Source organism: Heteronotia binoei, chromosome 17 (assembly GCF_032191835.1).
Source record: "Heteronotia binoei isolate CCM8104 ecotype False Entrance Well chromosome 17, APGP_CSIRO_Hbin_v1, whole genome shotgun sequence".
Classification (NCBI taxonomy): Eukaryota; Metazoa; Chordata; class Lepidosauria; order Squamata; family Gekkonidae; genus Heteronotia; species Heteronotia binoei.
Window position 1 is genome coordinate 51,375,373 of NC_083239.1, and position 17,285 is coordinate 51,392,657.

The 17,285-nt window shown below is 51.8% G+C and overlaps 1 protein-coding gene across 2 annotated transcripts in view; it reads right to left on the bottom strand.

Annotated features, from left to right (window-relative positions):
• Positions 1-3,638: 3,638 nt before the first annotated feature.
• Positions 3,639-17,285, bottom strand: part of DMPK (DM1 protein kinase) — a 74,303-nt gene continuing 60,656 nt past the window's right edge. The window contains exons 10-15 of one of the 2 annotated variants that reach the window (XM_060257514.1): positions 16,296-16,404; positions 14,924-15,066; positions 13,282-13,379; positions 10,415-10,476; positions 8,167-8,247; positions 3,639-3,807 (exon numbers count right to left, since the gene is read on the bottom strand). In XM_060257514.1, coding sequence (XP_060113497.1) covers positions 3,709-3,807; positions 8,167-8,247; positions 10,415-10,476; positions 13,282-13,379; positions 14,924-15,066; positions 16,296-16,404 — 592 coding nt within the window. In that variant the 3' untranslated portion in view covers positions 3,639-3,708. Of the gene's footprint in view, positions 3,808-8,166; positions 8,248-10,414; positions 10,477-13,277; positions 13,380-14,923; positions 15,067-16,295; positions 16,405-17,285 lie in introns of both variants that reach the window. The other variant, XM_060257515.1, reaches the window with a different exon arrangement.

Sequence of the window (17,285 nt, forward strand, 5' to 3'; positions counted from 1 at the left end):
CGGCCGTGGTTCCATGGGGTTGGAGAAGGTGTGCGCCCTTCCATTGCATCACCAGAGTTGCACACTCATTGGTTATAGCTTTGCACGTTCAGGGCGGAGTCCTGCCATCCAGACGCGTTCCGCAATTCGGCTCGGAGGCGATTCCCGGCTCCAGGTTAAGTCCTGAGCGCCCGTTTCCATCCCGGGGTGCCCTCGCCCCACAGTCTGCCTAGTGAGGCCCACAAAGACCGGGTCCCGGCTGCCGCGGGCGCTGATCTGGATATCGTTTCGGTTTTGCAAAATTCAGTCCAGCGGGCCGGAGAGATCCTTTCCTTTGCAGGACGTGCTGGATCGGGAAGCGTCTCGTAGATGTGGACTCCGTACCGTGGAACTGGCTCCCCTCCCCCCCAGGAAAAAAAAGCCATACTTGGTCCGGTACCTCTCAACACAACTCGCATCCGTCTCATCCCAGCCTGGTAAGAGCAACGAGGGAGAGGGACGCCGGCTTTGCTTCCGACTTGCCGGGAACCAGTTTCGCGACGGGACTTGAGGACTTTGGGTGACAGCGTCACTTCTGCTCTTGGCCGTTCCCCCCTCCCCGCCCTTCTGATGCACGCCACCCTTGCGCTCCGTCTGCCCCCCCCCCCTCGGCCTTTGCCTGCCAGCTGGCGTCTGGCAGTCCAGCCTCCTCCCACCCCCCACCCCCCGTCCGCAGAAGATCACGCCCAGGAACCTGCCGACGCCCTCCCCGTGCCTTCGTCACTTTACTACCTGCTCTAAACGTTTGTTACTTGTTGTGTCTCCGGGAAAGTGTTTAAATTATAGAATCGTGGAACTCCTTATTTATACTAAAGAGACAGTTTTCACACCGTGGCCTCCCCTGCGAAATGTTCATGAGGGGGCGGGGCAGGGTGGGGAACTGCGCTTGTAGAGCTCGGCGAGAATCAAAAATCGTGAGACCACTAAACTTTCGGTAGTTTGTGTGTCACTTGTGCAAACGCTGTCTATGTCCATTCTGTCACATCCCTCCCTTCTCCCCCCGCACACAAACACACGCCGCCCACTTCTTTTCTCTCTCCCAGCAGCCTTTCCCCTTTTTCTAGCAACATGTTGCCCCCCGTCCTTCCAGAACGACAGATGCATCCTTTATCTTTTATTTTGTCTCACGGGGACGCATCCCAAACTCACATTGTCACAAAACGTACAGCGCTTTCTCATGCAGCCGGTCCACGACAGAGGGAAGGAATAATAAATACAGCGCGGGGAGGGCAAAAGAGCGCAAAAACTCAAACTAGCGCAATCATCTCCCCCACCTCAAGCAAAGTCTGGCTCTGTGCGCTCCCCTTTTTAGGGGCAGGGAAACCCCGGGCTGAACCCACCCCTTCTTTTGCCCGGGGTTCGGAGGGGAGGGGGGAGCAAAGGCAGCCTTGTGCACGGCGGGGAGGGCGGTCAAGAACATAAGAACATAAGAACATAAGAGAAGCCATGTTGGATCAGGCCAACGGCCCATCAAGTCCAACACTCTGTGTCACACAGTGGCAAAAAATGTTATATACACACATACACTGTGGCTAATAGCCACTGGTGGACCTGTGCTCCATACACTGTGGCTAATAGCCACTGATGGACCTGTGCTCCATATTTTTATCTAAACCCCTCTTGAAGGTGGCTATACTTGTGGCCGCCACCACCTCCTGTGGCAGTGAATTCCACATGTTAATCACCCTTTGGGTGAAGAAGTACTTCCTTTTATCCGTCTTAACCTGTCTGCTCAGCAATTTCATCGAATGCCCACGAGTTCTTGTATTGTGAGAAAGGGAGAAAAGTACTTCTTTCTCTACTTTCTCCATTCCATGCATTATCTTGTAAACCTCTATCATGTCACCCCGCAGTCGACGTTTCTCCAAGCTAAAGAGTCCCAAGCGTTTCAACCTTTCTTCATAGGGAAAGTGCTCCAGCCCTTTAATCATTCTAGTTGCCCTTCTCTGCACCTTCTCTAAAGCTATAATATCCTTTCTGAGGTGCGGCGACCAGAACTGCACACAGTACTCCAAATGAGACCGCACCATCGATTTATACAGGGGCATTATGATACTGGCTGATTTGTTTTCAATTCCCTTCCTAATAATTCCCAGCATGGCATTGGCCTTTTTTATTGCAAACGCACACTGTCTTGACACTTTCAGTGAGTTATCTATCATGACCCCAAGATCTCTCTCTTGATCAGTCTCTGCCAGTTCACACCCCATCAACTTGTATTTGTAGCTGGGATTCTTAGCCCCAATGTGCATTACTTTGCACTTGGCCACATTGAACCGCATCTGCCACGTTGACGCCCACTCACCCAGCCTCAACAGATCCCTTTGGAGTTCCTCACAATCCTCTCTGGTTCTCACCACCCTGAACAATTTAGTGTCATCCGCAAACTTGGCCACTTCACTGCTCACTCCGAACTCTAAATCATTTATGAACAAGTTAAGAGGAGACTCTGAAAACTAACCACCACCAAATAAATGACGAAGAACCTTGCGTGTGTCGCATTGTGGAGCAAGACGGGTGGTGGAAGCGCAGGTGAAAAGTCAACCATGGCGACAGCACCACAGCCGCAGAAAGGGCCACAAGACACACCCAGGCTTTTGAGCCGGAGTAGACGGAGGCCAGGGCTCACTTCCCACCCCCCTTGGTCATAGCAGCCTCCGTCTACAGCTGGAGCAGAGCGTCACAGGAGCCCTGGGGAAGTGGCGTTATAGCCTCCGCCTCTGCGCACAACACACCCTTTCTGATCCGAAAGCTCCCTGGGTAGTAGCTGCACTTTGTGGGAAAGGCTGGTGGCGAAAGACGGTGGCCTCTTTGGATGTGTTTTATGTTGCCGAACCCAAGGGAGAGGCAGGGCAACAGTTGGGAGGCGGAGGGGGTAAGAGTATTTCGTTTCACAGACGTTCCCTGTTCCTACCAGCTCTCCATGCAGAGCCGGGGTTTAGCAGTCCCACAAACTGCCCTCTACCAAAAAAGGACATGAGCTTCCAAGAAAGGTCATGAAGAAAATCAGCCTGCACCTGTAAAGGCACCTGCCAGGGGCCACTTGGTCAAAGTGCTGGAGAAGCGTCTTCTTCCTGGCTTGAAGGGGGGGGTGTGTGTGAGAAGTGGAACCTTTTGGGTTCTCCTCCGTGAGCAGAGGAGTTAGAGTCAGTCGTTAAGCTCTCAGTGAGAGACTCTGCAGCCAAGACTCCTGGGTTCTGGGCCCAGCTTAAGGGGAATAAGTCACCTAGGGGGTTGAAGAGTGAACGGCAGGAGATGGGAGTCTTTTGCCCTGTTCTGCAGGCCGGGTACAGCCCAAGGGCAAAAGAGTTGAGGGGGATGGGCCAGGTCTCCTCGGGGGTCCTTGCGGGATTGTCTTGCTGGGTCCGCTTTGCTAACGACGAAGAAAAGCTGGTGGCCGCTGCTACCGGAGAGTGGTTATCGGTCTCCTACAAAGCAAGGGAAGACGCCTGAGATGCAGGACCACCGACAGGTATGCAAGCAGAGGCCCACCGACAGGTATGCAAGCAGAGGCCCAGCCGAGGCCCAGTCAGCTGCCAAGGCGAGGCTGCGCCCTCCGAGGCCACGGCGCTGAGATCTTGGTGTCCCGTCTGGGATCTCAGGGCGCCGCAAGCGGCCAGCGTCAGAAGCCGCCTCCCCAGAAGTTGCAGGTGGCAGGCAGGCCCCCACAGTCTCGTCACCGGCGCCCTTTCAAACGACTTCCACCAGGCTGCGAGCGGAGGCCTCCAGGACGAGCCCGCCGGTGCACAGGAGCAGGTAGCCCACCTTGACGATGCAGGGCCTATGTACCTGGGAAGCAGAAACAGGGCTGGTCATGGTAGATAGGAGGGGGGAGCAGCCAGAAGAAGAGGGGGTCAGCGATCCCAGGAGGCCGTGGTGCATGAAGCAGGAGGGCGGGGGGAAAAGCCCAGTGGTCCGTGGTTTTGCAAATTGCCAGGCCCAGTTTCAGTCCCCTCCAGCCGAAAAGGATGGCACTGCCTTCAAAGAGCTGTTGCCTGTCCAAAGATACTTTCTCACCGGTATGATGTGGTGTGTGGATTGGCATGTCTGATGGGGGTGGAGTCCATGCTGACAAAGGAGCATGTCAGGGAGAGCTAGTTTGGTGTAGTGCAGGGGTGGCCAACGGTAGCTCTCCAGATGTTTTTTTGCCTATGACGGAGTTGTAGGCAAAAAACATCTGGAGAGCTACCGTTGGCCACCCCTGGTGTAGTTGTTAAGTGAGCGGACTCTTATCTGGGAGAACCGGGTTTGATTCCCCACTCCTCGCCTTGCAGCTGCTGGAATGGCCTTGGGTCTGCCATAGCTCTGGCAGAGGTCCTTGAAAGGGCAGTTGCTGTGAGAGTCCTCACAGCCCCACCCACCTCACAGGGTGTTTGTTGTGGGGGAGGAAGATAAAGGAGGTTGTGAGCCGCTCTGAGACTCTGATTCAGGGCGGAGGGAGGAATATGGTAGTCCAGACCTTATTTTGGGGTTCAGAGCTTTCAAACTGTTTTCACAGAACCAGTTTGGTGTCGTGGTTAAGTGCGCGGACTCTTATCTGGGAGAACCGGGTTTGATTTCCCACTCCTCCACCTGCACCTGCTGGGATGGCCTTGGGTCAGCCATAGCTCTGGCAGAGGTTGTCCTTGAAAGGGCAGTTGCTGTGAGAGTCCTCACAGCCCCACCCACCTCACAGGGTGTTTGTTGTGGGGGAGGAAGATAAAGGAGGTTGTGAGCCGCTCTGAGACTCTGATTCAGGGCGGAGGGAGGAATATGGTAGTCCAGACCTTATTTTGGGGTTCAGAGCTTTCAAACTGTCTTCACAGAACCAGTTTGGTGTCGTGGTTAAGTGCGCGGACTCTTATCTGGGAAACCGGGTTTGATTTCCCACTCCTCCACCTGCACCTGCTGGGATGGCCTTGGGTCAGCCATAGCTCTGGCAGAAGTTGTCCTTGAAAGGGCAGCTGCTGCGAGAGTCCTTGCAGCCCCACCCACCTCACAGGGTGTCTGTTGTGGGGGGAGAAAGATAAAGGAGACTGTGAGCCGCTCTGAGACTCTGAAATGCGGAGTGGAGGGTGGGATACAAATCCAATATCATCATCAACATTGAAGCCCTGTGCCCCTTACATGAGTTTCCTGAGTGTAGGGATGAAGGAATTTTGGCTACAGTGACGGGGCAGACTCATCTACCCCAGTAGAAGGTGAATAAGAGAAAGCAGACCCAAAGTAGAGGTGGGAGAAACAGCAGCAGGCAGCGGTATCCTGTGTGGCTGGGACAATAGGTGGTTTTTAGCAGGGGATGAAATACCTACGGCCCAGGTTAGCCCGATCCCATCAAGTCTTGAAAGCTAAGCAGGGCCAGCCCTGGTGGGTACTTGGGTGGGAGACCGCCTTGGAGTCCAGGATTGCTACGCAGAGGCAGGCAAACGGCAAACCACCTCTGAACCAATCCTCCCTCCAAGCTGCGGAGTCTTGTGAGCAAAACGTTTCCTTTGTGAGCTACTGGCATTAAAGTTGTATCCATGAGTTTGCTCTGGGGCCATTTCCCCTAAGCTAAGACAAAAACGTGTGAGCCGGAGGCTAAAGAACTGTGAGCTAGCTCACACTCGGAGGGAACACTGCTCTGAACATCTCTTGCCTTGGCCCAGGCTGGCCTAATCTCACTAAATCCTGGTTAGTCCTTGGATGGGAGACCACCAAAGAAGTACAGGGTTGCTACGTAGAGGCAGGCAACAGTGAACCCCCTCTGTTCACCCAGCTTGACCTGGATAGGCCAGACAAGCCCGTCTCATCAGATCTCAGAAGCTAAGATCTCAGAAGTCAGCCCCGGTTAGTACTTGAACGGGAGACTGCCAGGGTTGCTACGCAGAGGCAGGCAAAGGCAAATCACCTCTGTTCACTTGCACCGATCTGGATGGGTCAGGCTGGCCCAATCTCACCAAAGCTCAGAAGCTAAACAGGGCCAGTCCTGGTTGGTACTTGGATGGGAGACCACCAAGAAAGTGCAGGGTTGCCATGCAGAGACAGGGAATGGCAAGCCACCTCTTGCCTTTAAAATCATACATGGTCACCCCAGGTCAGTTGTGACTTGAAGGCAATTTCTACCCCCAAGATCCCCAGAGCTGCCACAGGACTAAGTCAAAACTAGGGGTGTGCATTCGGTAAAGATAAAATGTGAAAAAACGGAAAATGTCCTTTTCGGTAATTTTAGTCTTTCATAAAGCCAAGTCAGATTCTCTGATCTGACCTGGAAGCCGAATGAAGCATACCAGAGAAAAAGCCCCCCCCCAAAAAATTGGCTTTTTTTCCTTCGGGAATCAGGACAATGACAAGGGAAGGGGAGAAGAATACTCCTTCCTTGCATTCTTCAGGGGAATCTTTCATCTTCTGTCTCTACAATTAGAACCATTAAGAGGTGAAGATTCTTCTCAATGTATTCCTCAATCACTCAGCCATCAAGTTAACAACTGTTTTTATCAGCCTGAACTCAAATCAGGGCGATGGGGGGGATTTGTTGCAGCAAGTTATTTGACTGCAAATAAGAATAAATGCTCTGGAATGGTTAATATTTATAATTTCACACATACAATTAAGGCCAAAGAAGTGCATGCCAGTCAAAGGGGATTTTTCACATTTTGAAAATTTTCTGTGCAAGGCCAGAGAGCATTACCCTGTCGCTGAATCCCAGACTCCTGTCCTGTCCCTGGCTGCAGGAAGAAGACCTCTCCTGGTTTGCCTGGCAATGCTTAAAAATATTTCCCTGTTAGGTCTTTTTAAATTTGCCTAGTGGGTTAAAGGGAGGGCTGTTAAGGGGGGGCTACTTTGGGTTGGGGGGAAGGCTGCCGTTGCCTAGGCGATTTTTAAAAGTTTCATTGCTTTGTTGGGGAGCATAGTTTTGACTTCCAGAAGGTTGTTTTTCAAGGGCAAGCTGGATGGTCTGAGAGCTGTTCAGTGGGTGCTTCTGAGTTTTTACAGCTTAGTTAGGGTTTTTAGTAGGCTTTTAAAAATAATTAGGGTCTGAGACAGGAAATTCTTTGGCATAGAGCTTTAGCACTTCCTCTGTAAGTAGGCCAGATACGCTCTTAAAAGCAGGAGATCTCCAGGCCCCACCTGGAGGCTGGCAACCCTAATTTAAGTAGCTGTTTTCTCCAGGGGAGCTGATCTCTGCTATATGGAGAGCACACCAGCCTTCACCGGGAGATTGGCAACAATAGTTCCCCAGGAAATCTCTCCTACCCAATTTGATCTTTGTCCTGTTGGGTTTTTTTTTTGGCAAAGCCATAGTAGCATTGCCTTTGCTGGGCACATTCACTGGTTCTGCTGCTGACTGGAAAAAAAACAACAGTTTTTAGGTAAGAGATTCTCTTATTTGACCTTAATCATTTTTTCCCCCACAATTAAAACCAATGGCGTTTTTGCAGCCATTGACTTCAATTGGGATAGGGGCACCCTCTTCGAGTGCCCATAGGATTGGACTCCCTGGTCCAATCTTTTTGAAACTTGGGGGTTCTTTTGGAGAGAGGCTCCAGCAGGTACCCAGCAAATTTGGTGCTTCTCGCTCAAACCCCCTCCCCCCCAGCCCATGGAATGTACTCTGAGGGATTTTGCCATTGACTAAAATGGCCCATAGAGTATGATGGAGGCAAAAAAAATTGGGAATACTGATTTTTTTTTAGGTTTTTTTCCCTTTACCTAATATGAGATTCGGCTTTCCAAGGGAATAACGATTTTATTTTTTTGTTTAATCAACCCAAAACGATTTTTAATGAATTTTTTCCCCCCATGCACACCCCTAGTCAAAATCTTGGCCAGTTTAGCTCAGCCACTCCCAAAATCTGTGCCATAAAGAAACCGCCTGTCACCCAAGCCTCATTGTGCACATACACACACCCCGAGGAGGTTGCCTGCTGCATCTCTGGGTGATTTGCTGTTCTGATTTGCCTCCAGACTATTTTACCCTGCTGGGGACAGAGAGCTCACACACACACATCTCCATCCATCTCTGTATGAAGTGAGCCTGTTGCCCCAATTGAACTCAGAGCCATCGGTGGGGGAAGGAAAGGGCTGAAAGGTGCAGCAGGAGTCCAGCCAAAGCAAGCCAAAGCTGACTCTGGGTGGGCAGGACCAGAGAAAAGAAAGGGGAGCGGTGCACATGAACGGCGGACATACCCTCGAAAAGAGGAGCAAGTGCCGGTACAGAGGTACCACAAGCGGGTATTCACAGAGCCGAGGTGCCATGGTGCCGCCTTGCTGGAAAGAGAAAGCAGAGGTCAGCAAGACAGAATGCTAGGCGAGGGATGGTGTGGCAGGAGAAGCCCAAGACATCTGTGTGGATTCTAGGGGCCCACCAGGAATACTCCTTTTTGACCATTGGCGCAGGATTTTATATCCAGCCCTCCGCTTTTACAGGACAAGACTCTAGTCCTCTTTGCCAAAGTAACCTTCCTACTCTCCCAGTGTTCTGTTCCCACTCGTCGCTTTTGTTTTTAAAGCAAGGGTCCCCAAGATGGTGCCCACGGCATCCTCCCACACCTGTCCTGGTGCCCACCAAAGAAAGTGAGAAAGGATAGCTCGGGCTCCTGTCCAGCAGAACTTCGGATTGGCTGTGCAAATTAAAACAACATTGTTTGGGTAGCAGCTGCCACATTACTGGTTTTAGTCTCTCACTCAACTTTCCCAGTGTGCTTTTTTTAAAAATAGCCCTTTTGTCCCCTGCTCTTGAGATTCCTGTGTGTGGTGGCTCTGCCTCCTGCAGCAGCCATTTTGTGGTTAGCTCCGCCTTGCGTGGCAACCATTTTGTGCATAATTGTGCATAATTCACTGGAATTCACTGCCACAGGAGGTGGTGGCGGCTACAAGCATAGCCAGCTTCAAGAGGGGGTTAGATAAAAATATGGAGCAGAGGTCCATCAGTGGCTATTAGCCACAGTGTGTGTGTGTGTGTGTGTGTGTATATATATATATATATATATATAATTTTTTTGGTCACTGTGTGACACAGAGTGTTGGACTGGATGGGCCATTGGCCTGATCCAACATGGCTTCTCTTATGTTCTTATGTGACACAGAGTGCTGGACTGGATGGGCCATTGGCCTGATCCAACATGGCTTCTCTTATGTTCTTATGTGAATCAGAGTGCTGGACTGGATGGGCCATTGGCCTGATCCAACATGGCTTCTCTTATGTTCCTATGTGACACAGAGTGTTGGACTGGATGGGCCATTGGCCTGATCCAACATGGCTTCTCTTATGTTCTTATGTGACACAGAGTGTTGGACTGGATGGGCCACTGGCCTGATCCAACATGGTTTCTCTTATGTTCTTAATTGCGCGGGGCAGAATGCAGGGGAGAGAAAAGATTGGGACGGAATTCCCAGAGCCTTTCATATAGGAGGATGGAAGTTTCCTACTGGGAGAAAAGCCCATTTTAAAGGGGAAGACCCTTACCTGGATGGCCCAAGCTAGCCCAATCTCATCAGATCTCAGAAGCTAAGCAGGGGCGGCCCCAGTTCGGACTTGGATAGGAGACCACCAAGGTTGCTATGCAGAGGCAGGCAATGGTAAACCCCCTCTGTCTCTGCCCTGATCTACATGGCCCAGGCTAGCTTATTTCATAAGATCTCAGAAGCTAAACCTGGTCAGCACTTGAATGGGAGGCTACTTCTTTACTTCTCTTGCCTTGAAAATTCTAGCAGGGGTGTCAAACATGCAGCCCGGGGACCAAATCAGGCCCCTGGATGGGTCCTATCATGCTCCTGGGCAACTGACTGCTTCCTTCTCCTTCTCTCTTGCTTCCTTCTGCATCACAGCTTGCTTTGCCCAGGCTTGCTCAATTGCACAGCAGAGCTACAGAGCAAAGCTTCTGTTTTCTCCATTGGCTGAGACTCCTCCCTTGGGGAGGAAGTAGGGAAGGAATAGTTTGCTTTGCCAAGCTCTCTCCATCGCAAAATGCAGCTACTGAGCCAAGCCTCTATTCCTCCTATTGGCTGAGGCTCCTCCCCTTCCTGGTCCCTTGGGGAAGAGCCAGAGCTTCCTTTGTCCAGTCCCCAGGATCGCACGGGAGAGCGCTAATGTTTTAAGCACATTTTATTTTAAGCTTTTAAAAAATCTTTGTATTTGTCTGTGTCCTTTATAAAGTTTATATTGCTGCTACCTGGCAGCAATATACGTTTTATGTTTTACGTTTTATGACACACACGGCCTGGCTCGACAAGGTGTAATTTATGTCAGATCCAGCCCTAATGAGTTTGACACCCCTGCTCTACAGGGTTGCCTTAAGTCAGCTACGACAGCACTTTCCACCAACAAATGGGGAAGAAGGGCGGGGACGTTCCTCATTGTCACTAGGGGAGCCCTACCCTGAGTGTCCCACCACTGCCACCATGTAAGTACAGCAACCTGCAGACTCAGGCTTACATCAGCGGGGCGTTCCACGCAGCACAAGAAAGGGTGGGGGCGAGGGCTCCACCCCAGAGCAGCTGCAAGGAAAAGAGAAATATAGGACTGGTTTCCTCTGAGGGGGGTGGGGGAGGGAGGAAGGGAGGGAGAAGACACAAGTCTTCACAGTGTGCAAGAATCAGAGGCACATCACCCAGCAGTTGCATGAAGCCAAGAAAGCACAGCTCTGCACCATGCTGCAGCCACCGCACGCCATGCTCCTCTGGCAGGGAGGACGCCCCTCTCTCCGAAGCCCTGCCACGTTTCCACATGGTCTCGTGGCTCATCTGGACCAGCTAAACATTTTATTTTTATATTAGCAACTTATGACGGGGAGGAAAGGCGCCATGACATAGCACCATCTCATCAGATCTGGGAAGCTAAGGTATTTGCAATGGTCACCTCTGGGTTAGATTACTGCAATTCACTCTGCATGGGCTTGCCCTTGAATCTGCTCCAGAAACTCCAGCTGGTGCAAAATGTGGCAGCACACCTGCTGACTGCGACACCTAAATGAGCGCACAGGGCTTTTTTTGGTAGCAGGAACTCCTTTGCATATTAGGCCACATTCCCCTGACGTAGCCAATCCTCCAAGAGCTTTCAGGGCTCTTAGTACAGGGCCTACTGTAAGCTCCAGGAGGATTGGCTACATCAGAGGTCTGTGGCCTAATATGCAAAGAAGTTCCTGCTACAAAAATAGCCCTGTGGACGCGTATCCAGCCTATGCTTCACCAGCTGCACTGGCTGCCAGTTGAGTTCCGGATCCAATTTAAGGTAACGGTGCTAACGTTTAAAGCCCTTAATGGCCTAGGATCAGCATATCTAAGGGACCGCCTCTTCCCATATACCCCCAGAGAATTTTACATTCTGCTGTGCAATATCTCCCGGTTGCCCCTGGTCCAAAGGATGTCCATCTAGCTTCAACTAGGGCCAGGGCTTTCTCTGTCCTGGCCCCTGCCTGGAAGCTTCCACTGGAGATCTGGGCCCTGGGGGAATCTGTTGCAATCCCGCAGGGCCTGTAAAAGTGAGCTGTTCCGTCATTCGTTGAGGCAGTGGGCATCACAGACCAACAATATGGCCTCCCTGCCACAGTCTGGTCCAATCAGGGCTGGCTGATTATCATCTTCCATTATCTATTAACTGTTCAGCCAGGGAGCAGGCCTTTGGAACGGACACCACCTGAAACTGTAATGACTGGACTTCTAATTGGTTTTCAAGTGTGAATTGGTTTGCTGAATTTTATAGTTTTTTTGTTTTATTTTTGTAATTGTTTTTATTTCTGATGTGACCCAACCAGAGTCCGTTTGGGAAGGGTGGGATATAAATGCTAAGAAAGAAATAACTTTGGAAGGGAGACCCTCCCCCAAGGAAGGCTCTGCAGAGAAAGGCAAGGGCAGACCACCTCAGCTTCTCCCTTGCCTTGAAAGGCCCTTGCTGGGGTGGCCGTAAGTTGGAAGCTAAGCAGGGTCAATACTTGGAAGGGAGACCACCACGGAAGGCTCTGCAGAGGAAGGCAAGGGCAAACAGCCTCTGCTTCTCAGTTGCCTCGGAAGCCTCTTGCTGGGGGATCTGGTTGCAGAAGTGAAGGCAGCATGGTATATGGGGTTGCCAATCCCCAGGTGGGGACAGGGGACCCCGCAGTTTGGAGGCCCTCCCCCCGCTTCAGGGTCATCAGAAAGTGGGAGGGGGGGAGGAAATGTCTGCTGGGCACTCCATTATTCCCTATGGAGACCAATTCCCATTGAGTATAATCAAGAATTGATCTGTGGGTATCTGGGGCTCGGGGGCGGCTGTTTGTTGAGGTAGAGGTGAGGTAGAGATCTGGTGACTCTCCTAAAAATACCCCCCCAAGTTTCAAAAAGATTGGACCAGGGGGTCCAGTTCTCTGAGCCCCAAAAGAAGGCGTCCCTATCCTTCATTATTCCAAATGAAGGCATTTAAAAGGAGCGTGGTCCCTTTAAATGTGACGGCCAGAACTCCCTTCAGAGTTCAATGGTGCTTGCCACACCCTTGCTCCTGGCTCCACCTCCAAAGTCCCCAGATATTTCTTGAGTCGGACTTGGCAACCCTAATAGTATAGCTCAATCTCATCAGATCTCAGAAGCTAAGCCGGGCTGGTACTTGGAGGGGAGACCACCAAGGAAGGCTCTGCTTCTCCCTTGCCTTGGAAGCCCCTTGCTGGGATGGCCACGAGTCGGCTGAGTCTTGGTGGCTTCTTTAAACACATTCAGCTTCAGATGTTCCTGACCCGGATGGCCCTGTCTAGCCCAGCCTCGTCAGGTCTTGAAGCTAAGTAGGGTTGGCTCTGGTTAGTGCTCTGATTGAGCAGAGCCAGGCAATGGCAAACCCCCTCTGTCAGTCTCCTGCCTTGAAAACCCTACAGGGTCACTGTAAGTTCCCTGGGACTCACCGTCCAAGCAGGATGGCTTTAGGGTGACCAAATCAGGCCCCTGGATGGATCCTATCATGCTCCTGGGCAACTGACTGCTTCCTTCTCTCTTGCTTCCTTCTGCATCACAGCTTGCTTTGCCCAGGCTTGCTCAATTGCACAGCAGAGCTACAGAGCAAAGCTTCTGTTTTCTGCATTGGCTGAGACTCCTCCCTTGGGGAGGAAGCAGGGAAGGAATAGTTTGCTTTGCCAGGCTCTCTCCATCGCACAATGCAGCTACTGAGCCAAGCCTCTCTTCCTCCTATTGGCTGAGGCTCCTCCCCTTCCTGGTCCCCTGGGGAAGGTAGGAGGGGAGTGCTTTTACTTGTGAGTGGGACTCACAAGCAGGGAGGGAAGGGGGCAGAGAAGAAAAAGCACATGTTAGGGGGGAAGGGAAGGGGGCCTGGGAGACACTTGCCTTCCTCGCTCACTCTTTTCATCCCTTCGATCTGCTCCTCCAGACGTTTGATCTGAGCTTCCAGTTCCAAGTTGTGGCTCTCGGCTTCCTTCAGTTGGCTACGCGGGAGCAGACAAGGCGATCAGTCCTGACCAGGAAAGGGAGAGAGCGAAGGTCCCCACCACCACCTCCGCAGCCGCTCCTTGGCTGCAGTCAGACACACTAAATAATGCGCTTTCAATCCATTTCCGGGGCACTTTCCAACTGGATTTTGCCAGCTCACACAGTAAAATCCAGTTGGAAAGTGCATTATTTAGTGAGTGTGATCGCAGCCCTTCACTCCCTGTCTTGAAGAAGACTGCAGATTTATACCCTTCTCTCTGAATCAGAGACTCAGAGCGGCTTACAATCTGCTTTATCTTCCTCCCCAGAACAGACACCCTGAGAGGTGGGTGGGGCTGAGAGAGCTCTCCCCAGAAGCTGCCCTTTCAAGGACAACTCCTACGAGAGCTCAGGCTGACCCAAGGCCATTCCAGTAGATGCAAGTGGAGGAGTGGGGAATCCAACCCGGTTCTCCCAGATTAGAGTCTACACACTTAGCCACTACACCAAACTGATATGACCGTGAAACAGTCATGTCTCAGGTCCACATGTGAGCCTAAATCTTTGCTCCAAATTGTTTGAAGCGCAGTCTTAGAAAGCCACCAAAGGTTTTGTTGAGCCCATTGTTACGCTTTCAGAGAGGAATCATGTTGCTCTGTATTCAATGAGCTAGATGGACTCCAGTATAAGGCAGCTTTGCATGTTCCAGTATCAAAACGGCCTCTGTGACATTGTAGGCAGTTATTTAAATTTGACTGATTGAATGAATACTTGAATCGGTTAATGCTCCTAGGCAAATCTCAGATTCAGCAGCTCGCAGGAGGGCAGCTCCTGAAGCTTTCTGAGGGTTCCCCCTCCTCCTCTCCACCTACCTTGTCCGTTGAATAGGGGGTGCAGCTGCATAACAATCCCTGGATTAGGAGAGCGGGCAGCCAGCCAGCCACCAAGGGCTTTGCCACGCCCCCAGTAGCCCTCATTAAACCCTGGAGAAGCCCACGCCACCCTTTCTCCACTTCTGATGTGATTTTGGGCAGTGGGTGGCTTGCTGGCTTTTTGACTGCAGGGGGAGAGGCCCAGAAGAGCCCCAGGCGAATGAGGCTTGCTTGGTCTGGCTGCATCTCTAGCCAGCCCAAGCAGGCCTCGCTCGCCCGGGGCTCTTCTTTCTCGCATCTGGTTGCTTTTGGCTGCGGGTGGGGGGGGGGGCACCGGCATATGCTAATGAGTTTTGCTAATAAGCGCCACCACCTATTTTTCTACAGAACAACCCCCTGCTCCCAGGGTTCTCTTTATGGATTGCTCTCCTAAGAAGTGTACAACTTTGCATCAGTCGTCCTGACGCCACTTGCAGACAAATGCGCCTGCTTTCAGCTTCCTGACATCATGGTGCAGGTCTGGACTGATTGGGGATGGAGCAGGAGGAGAGCCACTGAAATTTTCTTTGGCCCATTCAAGCATCCACACAGCTCCTTTCTAGCCCTTTGGCCACTGGCCAGAGGTGGAAGCTGCAAAGGGATGGAGAAAAGACCCTCAACTGCCCACCCCACCTTTCGTGCCCCTTTACCTGGCAATGGTCTGGTTGGCCACCTTGACCGCACCGAGCTCTTGACACACCATCTCCCGGCTCCTCAGCTCTTCCTTGAGCGCTGTCTGCAGCTCCAGAAACATGGCAAGGTCCAGCTTCTGCCCATCTGGCAGTTTGTATGTCTGGCAGGGAAGAGAAAGGGCATTGGAGATCCCCCCAGCCTTTTTAAATCTGAGGGAACCCTTGGAATTCTGAGAAAGGGTGATGAGCGCCACCCCAAAATGGCTGCTGCAGGAGGTGGAGCCTAATGCAAAATGGCTGCCTCCGGAGGCGAAGCCAAACAGAATAGCTCCCTCTTCACCTCTCCAGAAGGGTTAATGGAGCCACACACTTGACTAAGGAAAGCCCAGTTGCTTACCAATCTTCCTCATCCTCCGGCAGGAAAACCTTCTATTGGAATACAGAAAATACTTTTCTCCCTTTCTCACCATACGAGATTCAATGAAATTGCTAGGTACTCGGGTTAGAACAGATAAGAGGAAGTACTTCTTCACCCAAAGGGTGATTAACACGTGGAAGTCACTGCCTCAGGAGGTGGTGGTGGCTACAAGCATAGCCAGCTTCAAGAGGGGACTGGATAAACATATGGAGCAGAGGTCCATCAGTGGCTATTAGCCACAACGTATTGTTGGAACTCTCTGACTGGGGCAAGTGATGCTCTGTATTTTTGGTGCTTGGGGGGGCAACAGTGTGAGGGCTTCTAGTATCCTGGCCTCACTGATGAACCTCCTGATGGCACCCTGGTTTTTTTGGCTATCGTGTGACACAGAGTGTTGGTCTGGATGGGCCATTGGCCTGATCCAACATGGCTTCTCTTAGGTTCTTATGTCTGGGGCAGTGATGCTCTGTATTTTTGGTGCTTGGGGGGCACAGTGGGAGTGCTTTTAGTGTCCTGGCCCCACTGACGGACCTCCTGATGGCACCTGGGTTTTTTGGCCACAGTGTGACACAGAGCGTTGGACTGGATGGGCCGCTGGCCTGATCCAGTATGGCTTCTCTGATGTTCTTCTGTGACACAGAGTGTTGGACTGGATGGGCCATTGGCCTGATCCAAGATGGCTTCTCTTATGTTCTTATGTGACACAGAGTGTTGGACTGGATGGGCCATTGGCCTGTTCCAACAGGGCTTCTCTGATGTTCTTAATAAGGGCAGCCAATCCCTGCCTTACAACAGCCCCCCCCCCCACTTTCTCGGGGGAGTTCCGGGGAAGTATGGGAAGGCACCGTGGCGCCCATGGGCATCATGTCTGCATCATCCTGGTGTAGTCGAATGACAGTGAGTGCAGCAAGAGTTCAACCCCTTTTCCAGAGGGGGGCTCCTGATGCCCAACCCCTCTCCTTCCCCACCTACCAGCTCCTCCGGGGGGTGTTTGGGCATCTGCTCCCTGGACGGCGTTCTCCTGGTACAGTCAATCTCCATGCTGATCTCGCCACAGCCCCTTTCCTCCGGCTCATTCTGTCTGAGAAAGAGTGAGATTCTCACGGACCCTGTCAACAGAGCGAGGGGGACACACCCAGCCTGCAGTTTTGGCCTCCTCTTAAGGCAGCAGGGCTGGGCTGAAGGCAAACTGTGGTCCATTGGTGGACTACTGGCCAATTCAGCGGATAGGATTCTTGTGAAAAAGGTGGGGCTAGGGTTGTTCTGATTCAACTCCTTATGTACTGCAGCATAAGAACAAACACAGGCTAGAGCTACAAGAAGTGCAGTTCCCCGATTCTCATTTCATTTCCGTCCTCTAAAAGAAGAAGATGAAGATATTGGATTTATATCCTGCCCTCCACTCTGAAGAGTCTCAGATCGGCTCACAATCTCCTTTCCCTTCCTCCCCCCCCCCCCCCCACAACAGACACCCTGTGAGGTAGATGAAGATACTGGATTTATATCCCGCCCTCCACTCCGAAGAGTCTCAGAGCGGCTCACAATCTCCTTTACCTTCCTCCCCCCCCCCACAACAGACACCCTGTGAGGTAGATGAAGATACTGGATTTATAATCCTGCCCTCCACTCCGAAGAGTCTCAGAGTGGCCTACAATCTCCTTTACCTTCCTCCCCCACAACAGACATCCTGTAAGGTAGATGAAGATATTGGATTTATATCCCGCCCTCCACTCCGAAGAGTCTCAGAGCGGCTCACAATCTCCTTTACCTTCCTCCCCCCCCCCACAACAGACACCCTGTGAGGTAGATGAAGATACTGGATTTATATCCTGCCCTCCACTCCGAAGAGTCTCAGAGTGGCCTACAATCTCCTTTACCTTCCTCCCTCACAACAGACATCCTGTAAGGTAGATGAAGATATTGGATTTATATCCCGCCCTCCACTCCGAAGAGTCTCAGAGC